The sequence below is a fragment of the Salmo salar genome, chromosome ssa03 (assembly GCF_905237065.1).
Source record: "Salmo salar chromosome ssa03, Ssal_v3.1, whole genome shotgun sequence".
NCBI lineage: Eukaryota > Metazoa > Chordata > Actinopteri > Salmoniformes > Salmonidae > Salmo > Salmo salar.
This window is the reverse complement of record NC_059444.1, coordinates 38,424,495-38,442,578: the sequence shown is the minus strand read 5'-3', so window position 1 is coordinate 38,442,578 and position 18,084 is coordinate 38,424,495. Positions and strand designations below refer to the sequence as shown.

At 43.1% G+C, this 18,084-nt stretch overlaps 4 protein-coding genes across 4 annotated transcripts in view; 3 read left to right on the top strand and 1 right to left on the bottom strand.

The window, feature by feature from the left end:
* Positions 1-18,084, bottom strand: part of LOC106600100 (dynein axonemal heavy chain 11-like) — a 158,859-nt gene that overhangs the window by 33,271 nt on the left and 107,504 nt on the right.
* On the top strand, positions 2,906-4,907 carry LOC123741641 (cyclin-dependent kinase 5 activator 1-like). The gene is made up of 2 exons (XM_045714820.1): positions 2,906-2,997; positions 3,294-4,907. The coding sequence occupies exon 2, from the start codon at positions 3,306-3,308 to the stop codon at positions 4,254-4,256; it is 951 nt and encodes a 316-aa protein (XP_045570776.1). The 5' UTR covers positions 2,906-2,997; positions 3,294-3,305; the 3' UTR covers positions 4,257-4,907.
* On the top strand, positions 8,272-9,869 carry LOC123741645 (cyclin-dependent kinase 5 activator 1-like). The gene is made up of 2 exons (XM_045714825.1): positions 8,272-8,363; positions 8,659-9,869. The coding sequence occupies exon 2, from the start codon at positions 8,671-8,673 to the stop codon at positions 9,619-9,621; it is 951 nt and encodes a 316-aa protein (XP_045570781.1). The 5' UTR covers positions 8,272-8,363; positions 8,659-8,670; the 3' UTR covers positions 9,622-9,869.
* Positions 13,641-15,239, top strand: LOC106600106 (cyclin-dependent kinase 5 activator 1-like). Its single transcript, XM_014191449.2, has 2 exons — positions 13,641-13,732; positions 14,029-15,239. Exon 2 carries the CDS (start codon positions 14,041-14,043, stop codon positions 14,989-14,991), a length of 951 nt encoding a protein of 316 aa, XP_014046924.2. The 5' UTR covers positions 13,641-13,732; positions 14,029-14,040; the 3' UTR covers positions 14,992-15,239.

The following is an 18,084-nucleotide window of genomic DNA, read 5'->3' as shown; positions in this document are numbered from 1 at the left end:
AACAGTGAAAGTCATCCAGTAAAATATTACTTGAGTAAAAGTCTAAAGGTTCAGTGAGGGGAAAAAGTATTTGATCCCCTGCTGATTTTGTACATTTGCACACTGACAAAGAATTGATCAGTCTACAATTTTAATGGTAGGTTTATTTGAACAGTGAGAGACAGAATAACAACAAAGAAATCCAGAAAAACATATGTCAAAAAATGTTATAAAATGATTTGCATTTTAATGTAGGAAATAAGTATTTGACCCCTCTGCAAAACATGACTTAGTACTTGGTGGCAAAACCCTTGATGGCAATCACAGAGGTCAGATGTTTCTTGTAGTTGGCCACCAGGTTTGCACACATCTCAGGAGGGATTTTGTCCCACTCCTCTTTGCAGATCTTCTCCAAGTTATTAAGGTTTCGAGGCTGACGTTTGGCAACTCGAACCTTCAGCTCCCCTCCACAGATTTTCTATGGGATTAAGGTCTGGAGACTGGCTAGGCCACTCCAGGACCTTAATGTGCTTCTTCTTGAGCCACTCCTTTGTTGCCTTGGCCGTGTGTTTTGGGTCATTGTCATGCTGGAATACCCATCCACGACCCATTTTCAATGCCCTGGCTGAGGGAAGGAGGTTCTCACCCAAGATTTGACGGTACATGGCCCCGTCCATCGTCCATTTGATGCATTGAAGTTGTTCTGTCCCCTTAGCAGAAAAACACCCCCAGAGCACAATGTTTCCACCTCCATGTTTGACGGTGGGGATGGTGTTCTTGGGGTCATAGGCAGCATTCCTCCTCCTCCAAACACGCCGAGTTGAGTTGATGCCAAAGAGCTCCATTTTGGTCTCATCTGACCACAACACTTTCACCCAGTTGTCCTTTGAGTCATTCAGATGTTCTTTGGCAAACTTCAGACAGGCATGTATATGTGCTTTCTTGAGCAGGGGGACCTTGCGGGCGCTGCAGGATTTCAGTCCTTCACGGCGTAGTGTGTTACCAATTGTTTTCTTGGTGACTATGGTCCCAGCTGCCTTGAGATCATTGACAAGATCCTCAAGTGTAGTTCTGGGCTGATTCCTCACCGTTCTCATGATCATTGCAACTCCACGAGGTGAGATCTTGCATGGAGCCCCAGGCCGAGGGAGATTGACAGTTCTTTTGTGTTTCTTCCATTTGCGAATAATCACACCAACTGTTGTCACCTTCTCACCAAGCTTCTTGACGATGGTCTTGTAGCCCATTCCAGCCTTGTGTAGGTCTACAATCTTGTCCCTGACATCCTTGGAGAGCTCTTTGGTCTTGGCCATGGTGGAGAGTTTGGAATCTGATTGATTGATTGCTTCTGTGGACAGGTGTCTTTTAAACAGGTAACAAACTGAGATTAGGAGCACTCCCTTTAAGAGTGTGCTGCCAATCTCAGCTCCTTACCTGTTTAAAAGACACCTGGGAGCCAGAAATCTTTCTGATTGAGACGGGGTCAAATACTTATTTCCCTCATTAAAATGCAAATCAATTTATAACATTTTTGACATGCGTTTTTCTGATTTTTTGTTGTTGTTATTCTGTCTCTCACTGTTCAAATAAACCTACCATTAAAATTATAGACTGATCATTTCTTTGTCAGTGGGCAAACGTACAAAATCAGCAAGGGATCAAATACTTTTTCCCCTCACTGTATATGGTTTTAAATGTACTTAAGTATCAAAAGTGAAAGCAAAGGCTATATATCAAATTCCTTATATTATGCAGATGTTCTTGTTTTTATTTATTGATGGAAAGCCAGGGGCACAGTCTAACAATATTTTACAAACCAGATCAGAGGCATTAGGGATGAGTTCTCTTAATAAGTGTATGAATTTGACCGTTTTGCTGTCCTGCCTGAGCATTCGAAATGTAACGAGGACATATTTTCTTTCTGAATGTTGTCATGCAAAAGTAAAAAAATAAATACATTTTCAAGTACAGATACCTGTTACCATGGAAACAAGAGTTTATCAGTGTGTGTCATGTTCATGCAGATTTACAGTGATATTTACATTACAAAATCAGTTGTCTTAGTGTTACCCAGAGAACAGGATGGTTTTAAACGCCTGCTCTTTACTGCACTGACCCAATATCTCCAACAGACAGACACACGCAGAGAGAGAGAGAGAGAGAGAGATTTGAGTTTGTGAGATATTAATAATATATTGGGACAGCAATTAGAGATGGGGAGGTACTTGAATATTCAAACCGAGCTTAGTCTAGTATTGGATCAACTGTTGTATGATTTTTTATTTCTTAAAAATAACAAACGTTTGAATGAAGTTGTATCAGCTTTTACTTGAGCTACTGCTGGTTCTTATGTTGCGTTTTACATGAAAAGGCAATTTAGCCTACTTTTATAGCGCATTTTAAGCTAGCCCTCCAGTCAGTCCTGACATAGAAGTAGGCCTGTATGCTCCCCACTTCAAATAGCGATTATAGGCGCGCACCTATTCGTCCCCACGCTAAATGCGCATTATTGGAGTAGATTGCTAAAGTGAAAGTACTAACGCAGAATTTAGGGGGAATAAGAGTCTGATGGTGAACGAGATAAACGGGAACCTGACAGAGCTGCCAATATAATTTGACAGACCATTGAGATCCATGCAAAACACTCGCCAGATACATGTTATTCAGCCATTGAGGCCAGAAATGTAACGCTGTGACGTAGAAGTCACTCAGAGCTTATTTCGTTTTCAATTTATTGAGCTAGGCTATAGCAAATATGAGGCAAATTCTATCATGGCGAACATCAGACTTTATTTATTTATTTTTGCCAACATCAAACTTAATCTTTCACAAAATCGCCTCTATGACATACTTCTTTATTACGACGTGGAAACTCGATTTCAGAACCTTGGACAATTCTGATGTTCACAACCATAACAGCCTTGAACTCAAAGCACTGGACAACCCGTCTTTACCTTTCAATTAACAAAGAAAATATTGAAATATCTTTAGAATTTCTCACATATCAACTTGAAATCAGTGAGTAATATTTTTGTTTTGTTTTGGAATGTTATATTGCTCATGTTTATGAATACATAACACTAATGCCTATGCTTAATTCTGTGATTTAGAATCTGTCCCAAATGGAAGCCTGTTTCCTATATAAAGCACTGCTTTTGACCAGACGCCTTTGGGCCATGGTAAAAAAAAAAGTAGTGCACTTTATAGGGAATAGGTTGCCATTTCAGAGACAGCCAGAGCTGAGCTAGCTAGGCCTACTGAACTGATGCCATGCATTTCATTTTGCTAATATTGAAGCATTTTGTTTTCCACAGGCACTATTGACCATGGGATCCGCAATGTCTATCTCGGTCCGCAAGAAGACAGTCCTCTTCAAAGATGGGCCGGACACTGTGGGCCACTTGATGGAAGTCCAGACCGGTAAGAGCGCAAAAGACAAGACTCTGAAGCGCTACTCGCCATGGAGGCGGATTGTGAAGAAGAAGAGCTCCAAGAAGGAGCAGGCTCACGAGAACACCAACCAAAACAACATTATCCATCTGAGTAATGAGAACCTGGAGAAGTCTCAGTCCTTCTCCAACCTGTCCTCCCTCACCCTGGAGACGTCTCAGTCCTGTGACAAGCTGTCAACCCAGGACCAGAGCGCTCCAGCCATCTCCAAGAACGCCGCCTCGTCGGTCGAGAAGGCCCCCATATCCAACTCAAACACGGCCCCCGACACGCCCCAGATGGTGACCGTCCAGGACCTCGACACGCCCAGGAGGTTGGTGATGGTCCACGCTACAACCGGCGAGCTGCTGCGCTGCCTGGGTGAGTTCCTGTGCCGGCGCTGCCACCGGCTCCAGGACATGTCTTCCATGGACCCGGTGCTGTGGCTGCGGGTGGTGGACCGTTATCTGCTGGACAACTGCTATCAGAACCAGAGCTGCATCAATCCGGCCGCTGTGGTCTTCCTCTACATGCTGTGCCGCGAGGCGGTTTCCTCCGAGGTGGCCACCTTGCAGGAGCTGCATGCCGTGCTGCTCACCTGCCTCTACACGACCTGTTCCTACATGGGCAACGAGATCGGCTACCCCCTGAAACCCTTCCTGGTGGACACCTGCAAGCAGACCTTCTGGATCCGCTGCATGACCATCACCAAGCTGATGAGTGTGAAGATGCTCCAGATGAACACAGACCCTAACTTCTTCTCCCAGGTGTTTGCTGACCTGAAGAACGAGAGCCAGAAGGAGGAGAAGAAGAGCCGCCTGCTCAGCGGCGTGTACAGCACTCAGTGAGGGACCTAGGGTATAGGGGCCAGGGGAGGGTGAGGGCCTACTACAGACTGACATTTTAAAATGGAAGGGAGGAGGACTGGTTGAGGGAGTGGGAAGAGTGTGAGCTTTGATGGGAAAATATGATTTATAGATTTTAAGGGTTAATATGAGGGTTAATTTGGCTTGAAAGAGAACACAAATCGGTAGCTATGAATGTGTGGAGGACTGAGGCTTGAGCTTACTATCTACAGTACCAGCTGACTGTCTGATGTGTGCACTGCCTACCACGGGAGGATTGGAGGCACCCTTGAGTGACTGGGCAAGTGCTCACATCACACTGAGGCTGCAGCCCACCAGCCTACTGTTCTGACTGTGGGAGATGTCCACTTCCTACCACGGGAGGGAAGGAGGCACCCTTGTGTGAGTGGACTAGTGCTCTGATCATGGTTGAACAGACAACCTGCAACCCTGGCGCTGTAGACAGTGAAGTGAACACCAATGTTCCCCCGCAGCAAGCACGGGACAGTTCTGGGGGACAGGGATTCGTTTGAGGACCATTGGTTCTGATGAATTTGAACGAACAGTGTGACTGTTTTGGAATAAAATGCTTTATATAATTTCTTAAAAACATCACATGTTGTGTCATTATTTTACAAATATATATTTTCCAGGTCATTTTGAGATCTTGGTGGAGATAATACTTTACGAGTGGTGGAAAAAGAACCCAATTGTCATACTTGAGTAAAAGTAAAGATACTTAATAGAAAATGACTCAAGAAAAAAGGAAAGTCACCCAGTATAATACTACTTGAGTAAAAGTAAAGATACTTAATAGAAAATGACTCAAGTAAAAGTGAAAGTCACCCAGTAAAATACTACTTGAGTAAAAGTAAAGATACTTTATAGAAAATGACTCAAGAAAAAAGGAAAGTCACCCAGTATAATACTACTTGAGTAAAAGTAAAGATACTTAATAGAAAATGACTCAAGTAAAAGTGAAAGTCACCCAGTAAAATACTACTTGAGTAAAAGTAAAGATACTTAAATAGAAAATGACTCAAGTAAAAGTGAAAGTCACCCAGTAAAATACTACTTGAGTAAAAGTAAAGATACTTAATAGAAAATGACTCAAGTAACAGTGAAAGTCATCCAGTAAAATATTACTTGAGTAAAAGTCTAAAGGTTCAGTGAGGGGAAAAAGTATTTGATCCCCTGCTGATTTTGTACATTTGCACACTGACAAAGAATTGATCAGTCTACAATTTTAATGGTAGGTTTATTTGAACAGTGAGAGACAGAATAACAACAAAGAAATCCAGAAAAACATATGTCAAAAATGTTATAAAATGATTTGCATTTTAATGTAGGAAATAAGTATTTGACCCCTCTGCAAAACATGACTTAGTACTTGGTGGCAAAACCCTTGATGGCAATCACAGAGGTCAGATGTTTCTTGTAGTTGGCCACCAGGTTTGCACACATCTCAGGAGGGATTTTGTCCCACTCCTCTTTGCAGATCTTCTCCAAGTTATTAAGCTTTCGAGGCTGACGTTTGGCAACTCGAACCTTCAGCTCCCTCCACAGATTTTCTATGGGATTAAGGTCTGGAGACTGGCTAGGCCACTCCAGGACCTTAATGTGCTTCTTCTTGAGCCACTCCTTTGTTGCCTTGGCCGTGTGTTTTGGGTCATTGTCATGCTGGAATACCCATCCACGACCCATTTTCAATGCCCTGGCTGAGGGAAGGAGGTTCTCACCCAAGATTTGACGGTACATGGCCCCGTCCATCGTCCATTTGATGCATTGAAGTTGTTCTGTCCCCTTAGCAGAAAAACACCCCAGAGCACAATGTTTCCACCTCCATGTTTGACGGTGGGGATGGTGTTCTTGGGGTCATAGGCAGCATTCCTCCTCCTCCAAACACGCCGAGTTGAGTTGATGCCAAAGAGCTCCATTTTGGTCTCATCTGACCACAACACTTTCACCCAGTTGTCCTTTGAGTCATTCAGATGTTCTTTGGCAAACTTCAGACGGGCATGTATATGTGCTTTCTTGAGCAGGGGGACCTTGCGGGCGCTGCAGGATTTCAGTCCTTCACGGCGTAGTGCGTTACCAATTGTTTTCTTGGTGACTATGGTCCCAGCTGCCTTGAGATCATTGACAAGATCCTCAAGTGTAGTTCTGGGCTGATTCCTCACCGTTCTCATGATCATTGCAACTCCACGAGGTGAGATCTTGCATGGAGCCCCAGGCCGAGGGAGATTGACAGTTCTTTTGTGTTTCTTCCATTTGCGAATAATCACACCAACTGTTGTCACCTTCTCACCAAGCTTCTTGACGATGGTCTTGTAGCCCATTCCAGCCTTGTGTAGGTCTACAATCTTGTCCCTGACATCCTTGGAGAGCTCTTTGGTCTTGGCCATGGTGGAGAGTTTGGAATCTGATTGATTGATTGCTTCTGTGGACAGGTGTCTTTTAAACAGGTAACAAACTGAGATTAGGAGCACTCCCTTTAAGAGTGTGCTGCCAATCTCAGCTCCTTACCTGTTTAAAAGACACCTGGGAGCCAGAAATCTTTCTGATTGAGACGGGGTCAAATACTTATTTCCCTCATTAAAATGCAAATCAATTTATAACATTTTTGACATGCGTTTTTCAGATTTTTTGTTGTTGTTATTCTGTCTCTCACTGTTCAAATAAACCTACCATTAAAATTATAGACTGATCATTTCTTTGTCAGTGGGCAAACGTACAAAATCAGCAAGGGATCAAATACTTTTTCCCCTCACTGTATATGGTTTTAAATGTACTTAAGTATCAAAAGTGAAAGCAAAGGCTATATATCAAATTCCTTATATTATGCAGATGTTCTTGTTTTTATTTATTTATGGAAAGCCAGGGGCACAGTCTAACAATATTTTACAAACCAGATCAGAGGCATTAGGGATGAGTTCTCTTAATAAGTGTATGAATTTGACCGTTTTGCTGTCCTGCCTGAGCATTCGAAATGTAACGAGGACATATTTTCTTTCTGAATGTTGTCATGCAAAAGTAAAAAAATAAATACATTTTCAAGTACAGATACCTGTTACCATGGAAACAAGAGTTTATCAGTGTGTGTCATGTTCATGCAGATTTACAGTGATATTTACATTACAAAATCAGTTGTCTTAGTGTTACCCAGAGAACAGGATGGTTTTAAACGCCTGCTCTTTACTGCACTGACCCAATATCTCCAACAGACAGACACACGCAGAGAGAGAGAGAGAGAGAGAAATTTGAGTTTGTGAGATATTAATAATATATTGGGACAGCAATTAGAGATGGGGAGGTACTTGAATATTCAAACCGAGCTTAGTCTAGTATTGGATCAACTGTTGTATGATTTTTTATTTCTTAAAAATAACAAACGTTTGAATGAAGTTGTATCAGCTTTTACTTGAGCTACTGCTGGTTCTTATGTTGCGTTTTACATGAAAAGGCAATTTAGCCTACTTTTATAGCGCATTTTAAGCTAGCCCTCCAGTCAGTCCTGACATAGAAGTAGGCCTGTATGCTCCCCACTTCAAATAGCGATTATAGGCGCGCACCTATTCGTCCCCACGCTAAATGCGCATTATTGGAGTAGATTGCTAAAGTGAAAGTACTAACGCAGAATTTAGGGGGAATAAGAGTCTGATGGTGAACGAGATAAACGGGAACCTGACAGAGCTGCCAATATAATTTGACAGACCATTGAGATCCATGCAAAACACTCGCCAGATACATGTTATTCAGCCATTGAGGCCAGAAATGTAACGCTGTGACGTAGAAGTCACTCAGAGCTTATTTCGTTTTCAATTTATTGAGCTAGGCTATAGCAAATATGAGGCAAATTCTATCATGGCGAACATCAGACTTTATTTATTTATTTTTGCCAACATCAAACTTAATCTTTCACAAAATCGCCTCTATGACATACTTCTTTATTACGACGTGGAAACTCGATTTCAGAACCTTGGACAATTCTGATGTTCACAACCATAACAGCCTTGAACTCAAAGCACTGGACAACCCGTCTTTACCTTTCAATTAACAAAGAAAATATTGAAATATCTTTAGAATTTCTCACATATCAACTTGAAATCAGTGAGTAATATTTTTGTTTTGTTTTGGAATGTTATATTGCTCATGTTTATGAATACATAACACTAATGCCTATGCTTAATTCTGTGATTTAGAATCTGTCCCAAATGGAAGCCTGTTTCCTATATAAAGCACTGCTTTTGACCAGACGCCTTTGGGCCATGGTAAAAAAAAAGTAGTGCACTTTATAGGGAATAGGTTGCCATTTCAGAGACAGCCAGAGCTGAGCTAGCTAGGCCTACTGAACTGATGCCATGCATTTCATTTTGCTAATATTGAAGCATTTTGTTTTCCACAGGCACTATTGACCATGGGATCCGCAATGTCTATCTCGGTCCGCAAGAAGACAGTCCTCTTCAAAGATGGGCCGGACACTGTGGGCCACTTGATGGAAGTCCAGACCGGTAAGATCGCAAAAGACAAGACTCTGAAGCGCTACTCGCCATGGAGGCGGATTGTGAAGAAGAAGAGCTCCAAGAAGGAGCAGGCTCACGAGAACACCAACCAAAACAACATTATCCATCTGAGTAATGAGAACCTGGAGAAGTCTCAGTCCTTCTCCAACCTGTCCTCCCTCACCCTGGAGACGTCTCAGTCCTGTGACAAGCTGTCAACCCAGGACCAGAGCGCTCCAGCCATCTCCAAGAACGCCGCCTCGTCGGTCGAGAAGGCCCCCATATCCAACTCAAACACGGCCCCCGACACGCCCCAGATGGTGACCGTCCAGGACCTCGACACGCCCAGGAGGTTGGTGATGGTCCACGCTACAACCGGCGAGCTGCTGCGCTGCCTGGGTGAGTTCCTGTGCCGGCGCTGCCACCGGCTCCAGGACATGTCTTCCATGGACCCGGTGCTGTGGCTGCGGGTGGTGGACCGTTATCTGCTGGACAACTGCTATCAGAACCAGAGCTGCATCAATCCGGCCGCTGTGGTCTTCCTCTACATGCTGTGCCGCGAGGCGGTTTCCTCCGAGGTGGCCACCTTGCAGGAGCTGCATGCCGTGCTGCTCACCTGCCTCTACACGACCTGTTCCTACATGGGCAACGAGATCGGCTACCCCCTGAAACCCTTCCTGGTGGACACCTGCAAGCAGACCTTCTGGATCCGCTGCATGACCATCACCAAGCTGATGAGTGTGAAGATGCTCCAGATGAACACAGACCCTAACTTCTTCTCCCAGGTGTTTGCTGACCTGAAGAACGAGAGCCAGAAGGAGGAGAAGAAGAGCCGCCTGCTCAGCGGCGTGTACAGCACTCAGTGAGGGACCTAGGGTATAGGGGCCAGGGGAGGGTGAGGGCCTACTACAGACTGACATTTTAAAATGGAAGGGAGGAGGACTGGTTGAGGGAGTGGGAAGAGTGTGAGCTTTGATGGGAAAATATGATTTATAGATTTTAAGGGTTAATATGAGGGTTAATTTGGCTTGAAAGAGAACACAAATCGGTAGCTATGAATGTGTGGAGGACTGAGGCTTGAGCTTACTATCTACAGTACCAGCTGACTGTCTGTGTGCACTGCCTACCACGGGAGGATTGGAGGCACCCTTGAGTGACTGCTCAAGTGCTCACATCACACTGAGGCTGCAGCCCACCAGCCTACTGTTCTGACTGTGGGAGATGTCCACTTTCTACCACGGGAGGGAAGGAGGCACCCTTGTGTGAGTGGACTAGTGCTCTGATCATGGTTGAACAGACAACCTGCAACCCTGGCGCTGTAGACAGTGAAGTGAACACCAATGTTCCCCCGCAGCAAGCACGGGACAGTTCTGGGGGACAGGGATTCGTTTGAGGACCATTGGTTCTGATGAATTTGAACGAACAGTGTGACTGTTTTGGAATAAAATGCTTTATATAATTTCTTAAAAACATCACATGTTGTGTCATTATTTTACAAATATATATTTTCCAGGTCATTTTGAGATCTTGGTGGAGATAATACTTTACGAGTGGTGGAAAAAGAACCCAATTGTCATACTTGAGTAAAAGTAAAGATACTTAATAGAAAATGACTCAAGAAAAAAAGGAAAGTCACCCAGTATAATACTACTTGAGTAAAAGTAAAGATACTTAATAGAAAATGACTCAAGTAAAAGTGAAAGTCACCCAGTAAAATACTACTTGAGTAAAAGTAAAGATACTTTATAGAAAATGACTCAAGAAAAAAAGGAAAGTCACCCAGTATAATACTACTTGAGTAAAAGTAAAGATACTTAATAGAAAATGACTCAAGTAAAAGTGAAAGTCACCCAGTAAAATACTACTTGAGTAAAAGTAAAGATACTTAAATAGAAAATGACTCAAGTAAAAGTGAAAGTCACCCAGTAAAACATTACTTGAGTAAAAGTAAAGATACTTAATAGAAAATGACTCAAGTAACAGTGAAAGTCATCCAGTAAAATATTACTTGAGTAAAAGTCTAAAGGTTCAGTGAGGGGAAAAAGTATTTGATCCCCTGCTGATTTTGTACATTTGCACACTGACAAAGAATTGATCAGTCTACAATTTTAATGGTAGGTTTATTTGAACAGTGAGAGACAGAATAACAACAAAGAAATCCAGAAAAACATATGTCAAAAATGTTATAAAATGATTTGCATTTTAATGTAGGAAATAAGTATTTGACCCCTCTGCAAAACATGACTTAGTACTTGGTGGCAAAACCCTTGATGGCAATCACAGAGGTCAGATGTTTCTTGTAGTTGGCCACCAGGTTTGCACACATCTCAGGAGGGATTTTGTCCCACTCCTCTTTGCAGATCTTCTCCAAGTTATTAAGGTTTCGAGGCTGACGTTTGGCAACTCGAACCTTCAGCTCCCCTCCACAGATTTTCTATGGGATTAAGGTCTGGAGACTGGCTAGGCCACTCCAGGACCTTAATGTGCTTCTTCTTGAGCCACTCCTTTGTTGCCTTGGCCGTGTGTTTTGGGTCATTGTCATGCTGGAATACCCATCCACGACCCATTTTCAATGCCCTGGCTGAGGGAAGGAGGTTCTCACCCAAGATTTGACGGTACATGGCCCCGTCCATCGTCCATTTGATGCATTGAAGTTGTTCTGTCCCCTTAGCAGAAAAACACCCCCAGAGCACAATGTTTCCACCTCCATGTTTGACGGTGGGGATGGTGTTCTTGGGGTCATAGGCAGCATTCCTCCTCCTCCAAACACGCCGAGTTGAGTTGATGCCAAAGAGCTCCATTTTGGTCTCATCTGACCACAACACTTTCACCCAGTTGTCCTTTGAGTCATTCAGATGTTCTTTGGCAAACTTCAGACGGGCATGTATATGTGCTTTCTTGAGCAGGGGGACCTTGCGGGCGCTGCAGGATTTCAGTCCTTCACGGCGTAGTGTGTTACCAATTGTTTTCTTGGTGACTATGGTCCCAGCTGCCTTGAGATCATTGACAAGATCCTCAAGTGTAGTTCTGGGCTGATTCCTCACCGTTCTCATGATCATTGCAACTCCACGAGGTGAGATCTTGCATGGAGCCCCAGGCCGAGGGAGATTGACAGTTCTTTTGTGTTTCTTCCATTTGCGAATAATCACACCAACTGTTGTCACCTTCTCACCAAGCTTCTTGACGATGGTCTTGTAGCCCATTCCAGCCTTGTGTAGGTCTACAATCTTGTCCCTGACATCCTTGGAGAGCTCTTTGGTCTTGGCCATGGTGGAGAGTTTGGAATCTGATTGATTGATTGCTTCTGTGGACAGGTGTCTTTTAAACAGGTAACAAACTGAGATTAGGAGCACTCCCTTTAAGAGTGTGCTGCCAATCTCAGCTCCTTACCTGTTTAAAAGACACCTGGGAGCCAGAAATCTTTCTGATTGAGACGGGGTCAAATACTTATTTCCCTCATTAAAATGCAAATCAATTTATAACATTTTTGACATGCGTTTTTCAGATTTTTTGTTGTTGTTATTCTGTCTCTCACTGTTCAAATAAACCTACCATTAAAATTATAGACTGATCATTTCTTTGTCAGTGGGCAAACGTACAAAATCAGCAAGGGATCAAATACTTTTTCCCCTCACTGTATATGGTTTTAAATGTACTTAAGTATCAAAAGTGAAAGCAAAGGCTATATATCAAATTCCTTATATTATGCAGATGTTCTTGTTTTTATTTATTGATGGAAAGCCAGGGGCACAGTCTAACAATATTTTACAAACCAGATCAGAGGCATTAGGGATGAGTTCTCTTAATAAGTGTATGAATTTGACCGTTTTGCTGTCCTGCCTGAGCATTCGAAATGTAACGAGGACATATTTTCTTTCTGAATGTTGTCATGCAAAAGTAAAAAAATAAATACATTTTCAAGTACAGATACCTGTTACCATGGAAACAAGAGTTTATCAGTGTGTGTCATGTTCATGCAGATTTACAGTGATATTTACATTACAAAATCAGTTGTCTTAGTGTTACCCAGAGAACAGGATGGTTTTAAACGCCTGCTCTTTACTGCACTGACCCAATATCTCCAACAGACAGACACACGCAGAGAGAGAGAGAGAGAGAGAGAGATTTGAGTTTGTGAGATATTAATAATATATTGGGACAGCAATTAGAGATGGGGAGGTACTTGAATATTCAAACCGAGCTTAGTCTAGTATTGGATCAACTGTTGTATGATTTTTTTATTTCTTAAAAATAACAAACGTTTGAATGAAGTTGTATCAGCTTTTACTTGAGCTACTGCTGGTTCTTATGTTGCGTTTTACATGAAAAGGCAATTTAGCCTACTTTTATAGCGCATTTTAAGCTAGCCCTCCAGTCAGTCCTGACATAGAAGTAGGCCTGTATGCTCCCCACTTCAAATAGCGATTATAGGCGCGCACCTATTCGTCCCCACGCTAAATGCGCATTATTGGAGTAGATTGCTAAAGTGAAAGTACTAACGCAGAATTTAGGGGGAATAAGAGTCTGATGGTGAACGAGATAAACGGGAACCTGACAGAGCTGCCAATATAATTTGACAGACCATTGAGATCCATGCAAAACACTCGCCAGATACATGTTATTCAGCCATTGAGGCCAGAAATGTAACGCTGTGACGTAGAAGTCACTCAGAGCTTATTTCGTTTTCAATTTATTGAGCTAGGCTATAGCAAATATGAGGCAAATTCTATCATGGCGAACATCAGACTTTATTTATTTATTTTTGCCAACATCAAACTTAATCTTTCACAAAATCGCCTCTATGACATACTTCTTTATTACGACGTGGAAACTCGATTTCAGAACCTTGGACAATTCTGATGTTCACAACCATAACAGCCTTGAACTCAAAGCACTGGACAACCCGTCTTTACCTTTCAATTAACAAAGAAAATATTGAAATATCTTTAGAATTTCTCACATATCAACTTGAAATCAGTGAGTAATATTTTTGTTTTGTTTTGGAATGTTATATTGCTCATGTTTATGAATACATAACACTAATGCCTATGCTTAATTCTGTGATTTAGAATCTGTCCCAAATGGAAGCCTGTTTCCTATATAAAGCACTGCTTTTGACCAGACGCCTTTGGGCCATGGTAAAAAAAAAAGTAGTGCACTTTATAGGGAATAGGTTGCCATTTCAGAGACAGCCAGAGCTGAGCTAGCTAGGCCTACTGAACTGATGCCATGCATTTCATTTTGCTAATATTGAAGCATTTTGTTTTCCACAGGCACTATTGACCATGGGATCCGCAATGTCTATCTCGGTCCGCAAGAAGACAGTCCTCTTCAAAGATGGGCCGGACACTGTGGGCCACTTGATGGAAGTCCAGACCGGTAAGAGCGCAAAAGACAAGACTCTGAAGCGCTACTCGCCATGGAGGCGGATTGTGAAGAAGAAGAGCTCCAAGAAGGAGCAGGCTCACGAGAACACCAACCAAAACAACATTATCCATCTGAGTAATGAGAACCTGGAGAAGTCTCAGTCCTTCTCCAACCTGTCCTGCCTCACCCTGGAGACGTCTCAGTCCTGTGACAAGCTGTCAACCCAGGACCAGAGCGCTCCAGCCATCTCCAAGAACGCCGCCTCGTCGGTCGAGAAGGCCCCCATATCCAACTCAAACACGGCCCCCGACACGCCCCAGATGGTGACCGTCCAGGACCTCGACACGCCCAGGAGGTTGGTGATGGTCCACGCTACAACCGGCGAGCTGCTGCGCTGCCTGGGTGAGTTCCTGTGCCGGCGCTGCCACCGGCTCCAGGACATGTCTTCCATGGACCCGGTGCTGTGGCTGCGGGTGGTGGACCGTTATCTGCTGGACAACTGCTATCAGAACCAGAGCTGCATCAATCCGGCCGCTGTGGTCTTCCTCTACATGCTGTGCCGCGAGGCGGTTTCCTCCGAGGTGGCCACCTTGCAGGAGCTGCATGCCGTGCTGCTCACCTGCCTCTACACGACCTGTTCCTACATGGGCAACGAGATCGGCTACCCCCTGAAACCCTTCCTGGTGGACACCTGCAAGCAGACCTTCTGGATCCGCTGCATGACCATCACCAAGCTGATGAGTGTGAAGATGCTCCAGATGAACACAGACCCTAACTTCTTCTCCCAGGTGTTTGCTGACCTGAAGAACGAGAGCCAGAAGGAGGAGAAGAAGAGCCGCCTGCTCAGCGGCGTGTACAGCACTCAGTGAGGGACCTAGGGTATAGGGGCCAGGGGAGGGTGAGGGCCTACTACAGACTGACATTTTAAAATGGAAGGGAGGAGGACTGGTTGAGGGAGTGGGAAGAGTGTGAGCTTTGATGGGAAAATATGATTTATAGATTTTAAGGGTTAATATGAGGGTTAATTTGGCTTGAAAGAGAACACAAATCGGTAGCTATGAATGTGTGGAGGACTGAGGCTTGAGCTTACTATCTACAGTACCAGCTGACTGTCTGTGTGCACTGCCTACCACGGGAGGATTGGAGGCACCCTTGAGTGACTGCTCAAGTGCTCACATCACACTGAGGCTGCAGCCCACCAGCCTACTGTTCTGACTGTGGGAGATGTCCACTTTCTACCACGGGAGGGAAGGAGGCACCCTTGTGTGAGTGGACTAGTGCTCTGATCATGGTTGAACAGACAACCTGCAACCCTGGCGCTGTAGACAGTGAAGTGAACACCAATGTTCCCCCGCAGCAAGCACGGGACAGTTCTGGGGGACAGGGATTCGTTTGAGGACCATTGGTTCTGATGAATTTGAACGAACAGTGTGACTGTTTTGGAATAAAATGCTTTATATAATTTCTTAAAAACATCACATGTTGTGTCATTATTTTACAAATATATATTTTCCAGGTCATTTTGAGATCTTGGTGGAGATAATACTTTACGAGTGGTGGAAAAAGAACCCAATTGTCATACTTGAGTAAAAGTAAAGATACTTAATAGAAAATGACTCAAGAAAAAAGGAAAGTCACCCAGTATAATACTACTTGAGTAAAAGTAAAGATACTTAATAGAAAATGACTCAAGTAAAAGTGAAAGTCACCCAGTAAAATACTACTTGAGTAAAAGTAAAGATACTTTATAGAAAATGACTCAAGAAAAAAAGGAAAGTCACCCAGTATAATACTACTTGAGTAAAAGTAAAGATACTTAATAGAAAATGACTCAAGTAAAAGTGAAAGTCACCCAGTAAAATACTACTTGAGTAAAAGTAAAGATACTTAAATAGAAAATGACTCAAGTAAAAGTGAAAGTCACCCAGTAAAACATTACTTGAGTAAAAGTAAAGATACTTAATAGAAAATGACTCAAGTAACAGTGAAAGTCATCCAGTAAAATATTACTTGAGTAAAAGTCTAAAGGTTCAGTGAGGGGAAAAAGTATTTGATCCCCTGCTGATTTTGTACATTTGCACACTGACAAAGAATTGATCAGTCTACAATTTTAATGGTAGGTTTATTTGAACAGTGAGAGACAGAATAACAACAAAGAAATCCAGAAAAACATATGTCAAAAATGTTATAAAATGATTTGCATTTTAATGTAGGAAATAAGTATTTGACCCCTCTGCAAAACATGACTTAGTACTTGGTGGCAAAACCCTTGATGGCAATCACAGAGGTCAGATGTTTCTTGTAGTTGGCCACCAGGTTTGCACACATCTCAGGAGGGATTTTGTCCCACTCCTCTTTGCAGATCTTCTCCAAGTTATTAAGGTTTCGAGGCTGACGTTTGGCAACTCGAACCTTCAGCTCCCTCCACAGATTTTCTATGGGATTAAGGTCTGGAGACTGGCTAGGCCACTCCAGGACCTTAATGTGCTTCTTCTTGAGCCACTCCTTTGTTGCCTTGGCCGTGTGTTTTGGGTCATTGTCATGCTGGAATACCCATCCACGACCCATTTTCAATGCCCTGGCTGAGGGAAGGAGGTTCTCACCCAAGATTTGACGGTACATGGCCCCGTCCATCGTCCATTTGATGCATTGAAGTTGTTCTGTCCCCTTAGCAGAAAAACACCCCCAGAGCACAATGTTTCCACCTCCATGTTTGACGGTGGGGATGGTGTTCTTGGGGTCATAGGCAGCATTCCTCCTCCTCCAAACACGCCGAGTTGAGTTGATGCCAAAGAGCTCCATTTTGGTCTCATCTGACCACAACACTTTCACCCAGTTGTCCTTTGAGTCATTCAGATGTTCTTTGGCAAACTTCAGACGGGCATGTATATGTGCTTTCTTGAGCAGGGGGACCTTGCGGGCGCTGCAGGATTTCAGTCCTTCACGGCGTAGTGTGTTACCAATTGTTTTCTTGGTGACTATGGTCCCAGCTGCCTTGAGATCATTGACAAGATCCTCAAGTGTAGTTCTGGGCTGATTCCTCACCGTTCTCATGATCATTGCAACTCCACGAGGTGAGATCTTGCATGGAGCCCCAGGCCGAGGGAGATTGACAGTTCTTTTGTGTTTCTTCCATTTGCGAATAATCACACCAACTGTTGTCACCTTCTCACCAAGCTTCTTGACGATGGTCTTGTAGCCCATTCCAGCCTTGTGTAGGTCTACAATCTTGTCCCTGACATCCTTGGAGAGCTCTTTGGTCTTGGCCATGGTGGAGAGTTTGGAATCTGATTGATTGATTGCTTCTGTGGACAGGTGTCTTTTAAACAGGTAACAAACTGAGATTAGGAGCACTCCCTTTAAGAGTGTGCTGCCAATCTCAGCTCCTTACCTGTTTAAAAGACACCTGGGAGCCAGAAATCTTTCTGATTGAGAGGGGGTCAAATACTTATTTCCCTCATTAAAATGCAAATCAATTTATAACATTTTTGACATGCGTTTTTCTGATTTTTTGTTGTTGTTATTCTGTCTCTCACTGTTCAAATAAACCTACCATTAAAATTATAGACTGATCATTTCTTTGTCAGTGGGCAAACGTACAAAATCAGCAAGGGATCAAATACTTTTTCCCCTCACTGTATATGGTTTTAAATGTACTTAAGTATCAAAAGTGAAAGCAAAGGCTATATATCAAATTCCTTATATTATGCAGATGTTCTTGTTTTTATTTATTTATGGAAAGCCAGGGGCACAGTCTAACAATATTTTACAAACCAGATCAGAGGCATTAGGGATGAGTTCTCTTAATAAGTGTATGAATTTGACCGTTTTGCTGTCCTGCCTGAGCATTCGAAATGTAACGAGGACATATTTTCTTTCTGAATGTTGTCATGCAAAAGTAAAAAAATAAATACATTTTCAAGTACAGATACCTGTTACCATGGAAACAAGAGTTTATCAGT

Bases quoted from the DNA above. Each gene is read 5' to 3' on its own strand.
- LOC123741641 (XM_045714820.1), top strand. From the start codon at position 3,306: ATGGGATCCGCAATGTCTATCTCGGTCCGCAAGAAGACAGTCCTCTTC.
- LOC123741645 (XM_045714825.1), top strand. From the start codon at position 8,671: ATGGGATCCGCAATGTCTATCTCGGTCCGCAAGAAGACAGTCCTCTTC.
- LOC106600106 (XM_014191449.2), top strand. From the start codon at position 14,041: ATGGGATCCGCAATGTCTATCTCGGTCCGCAAGAAGACAGTCCTCTTC.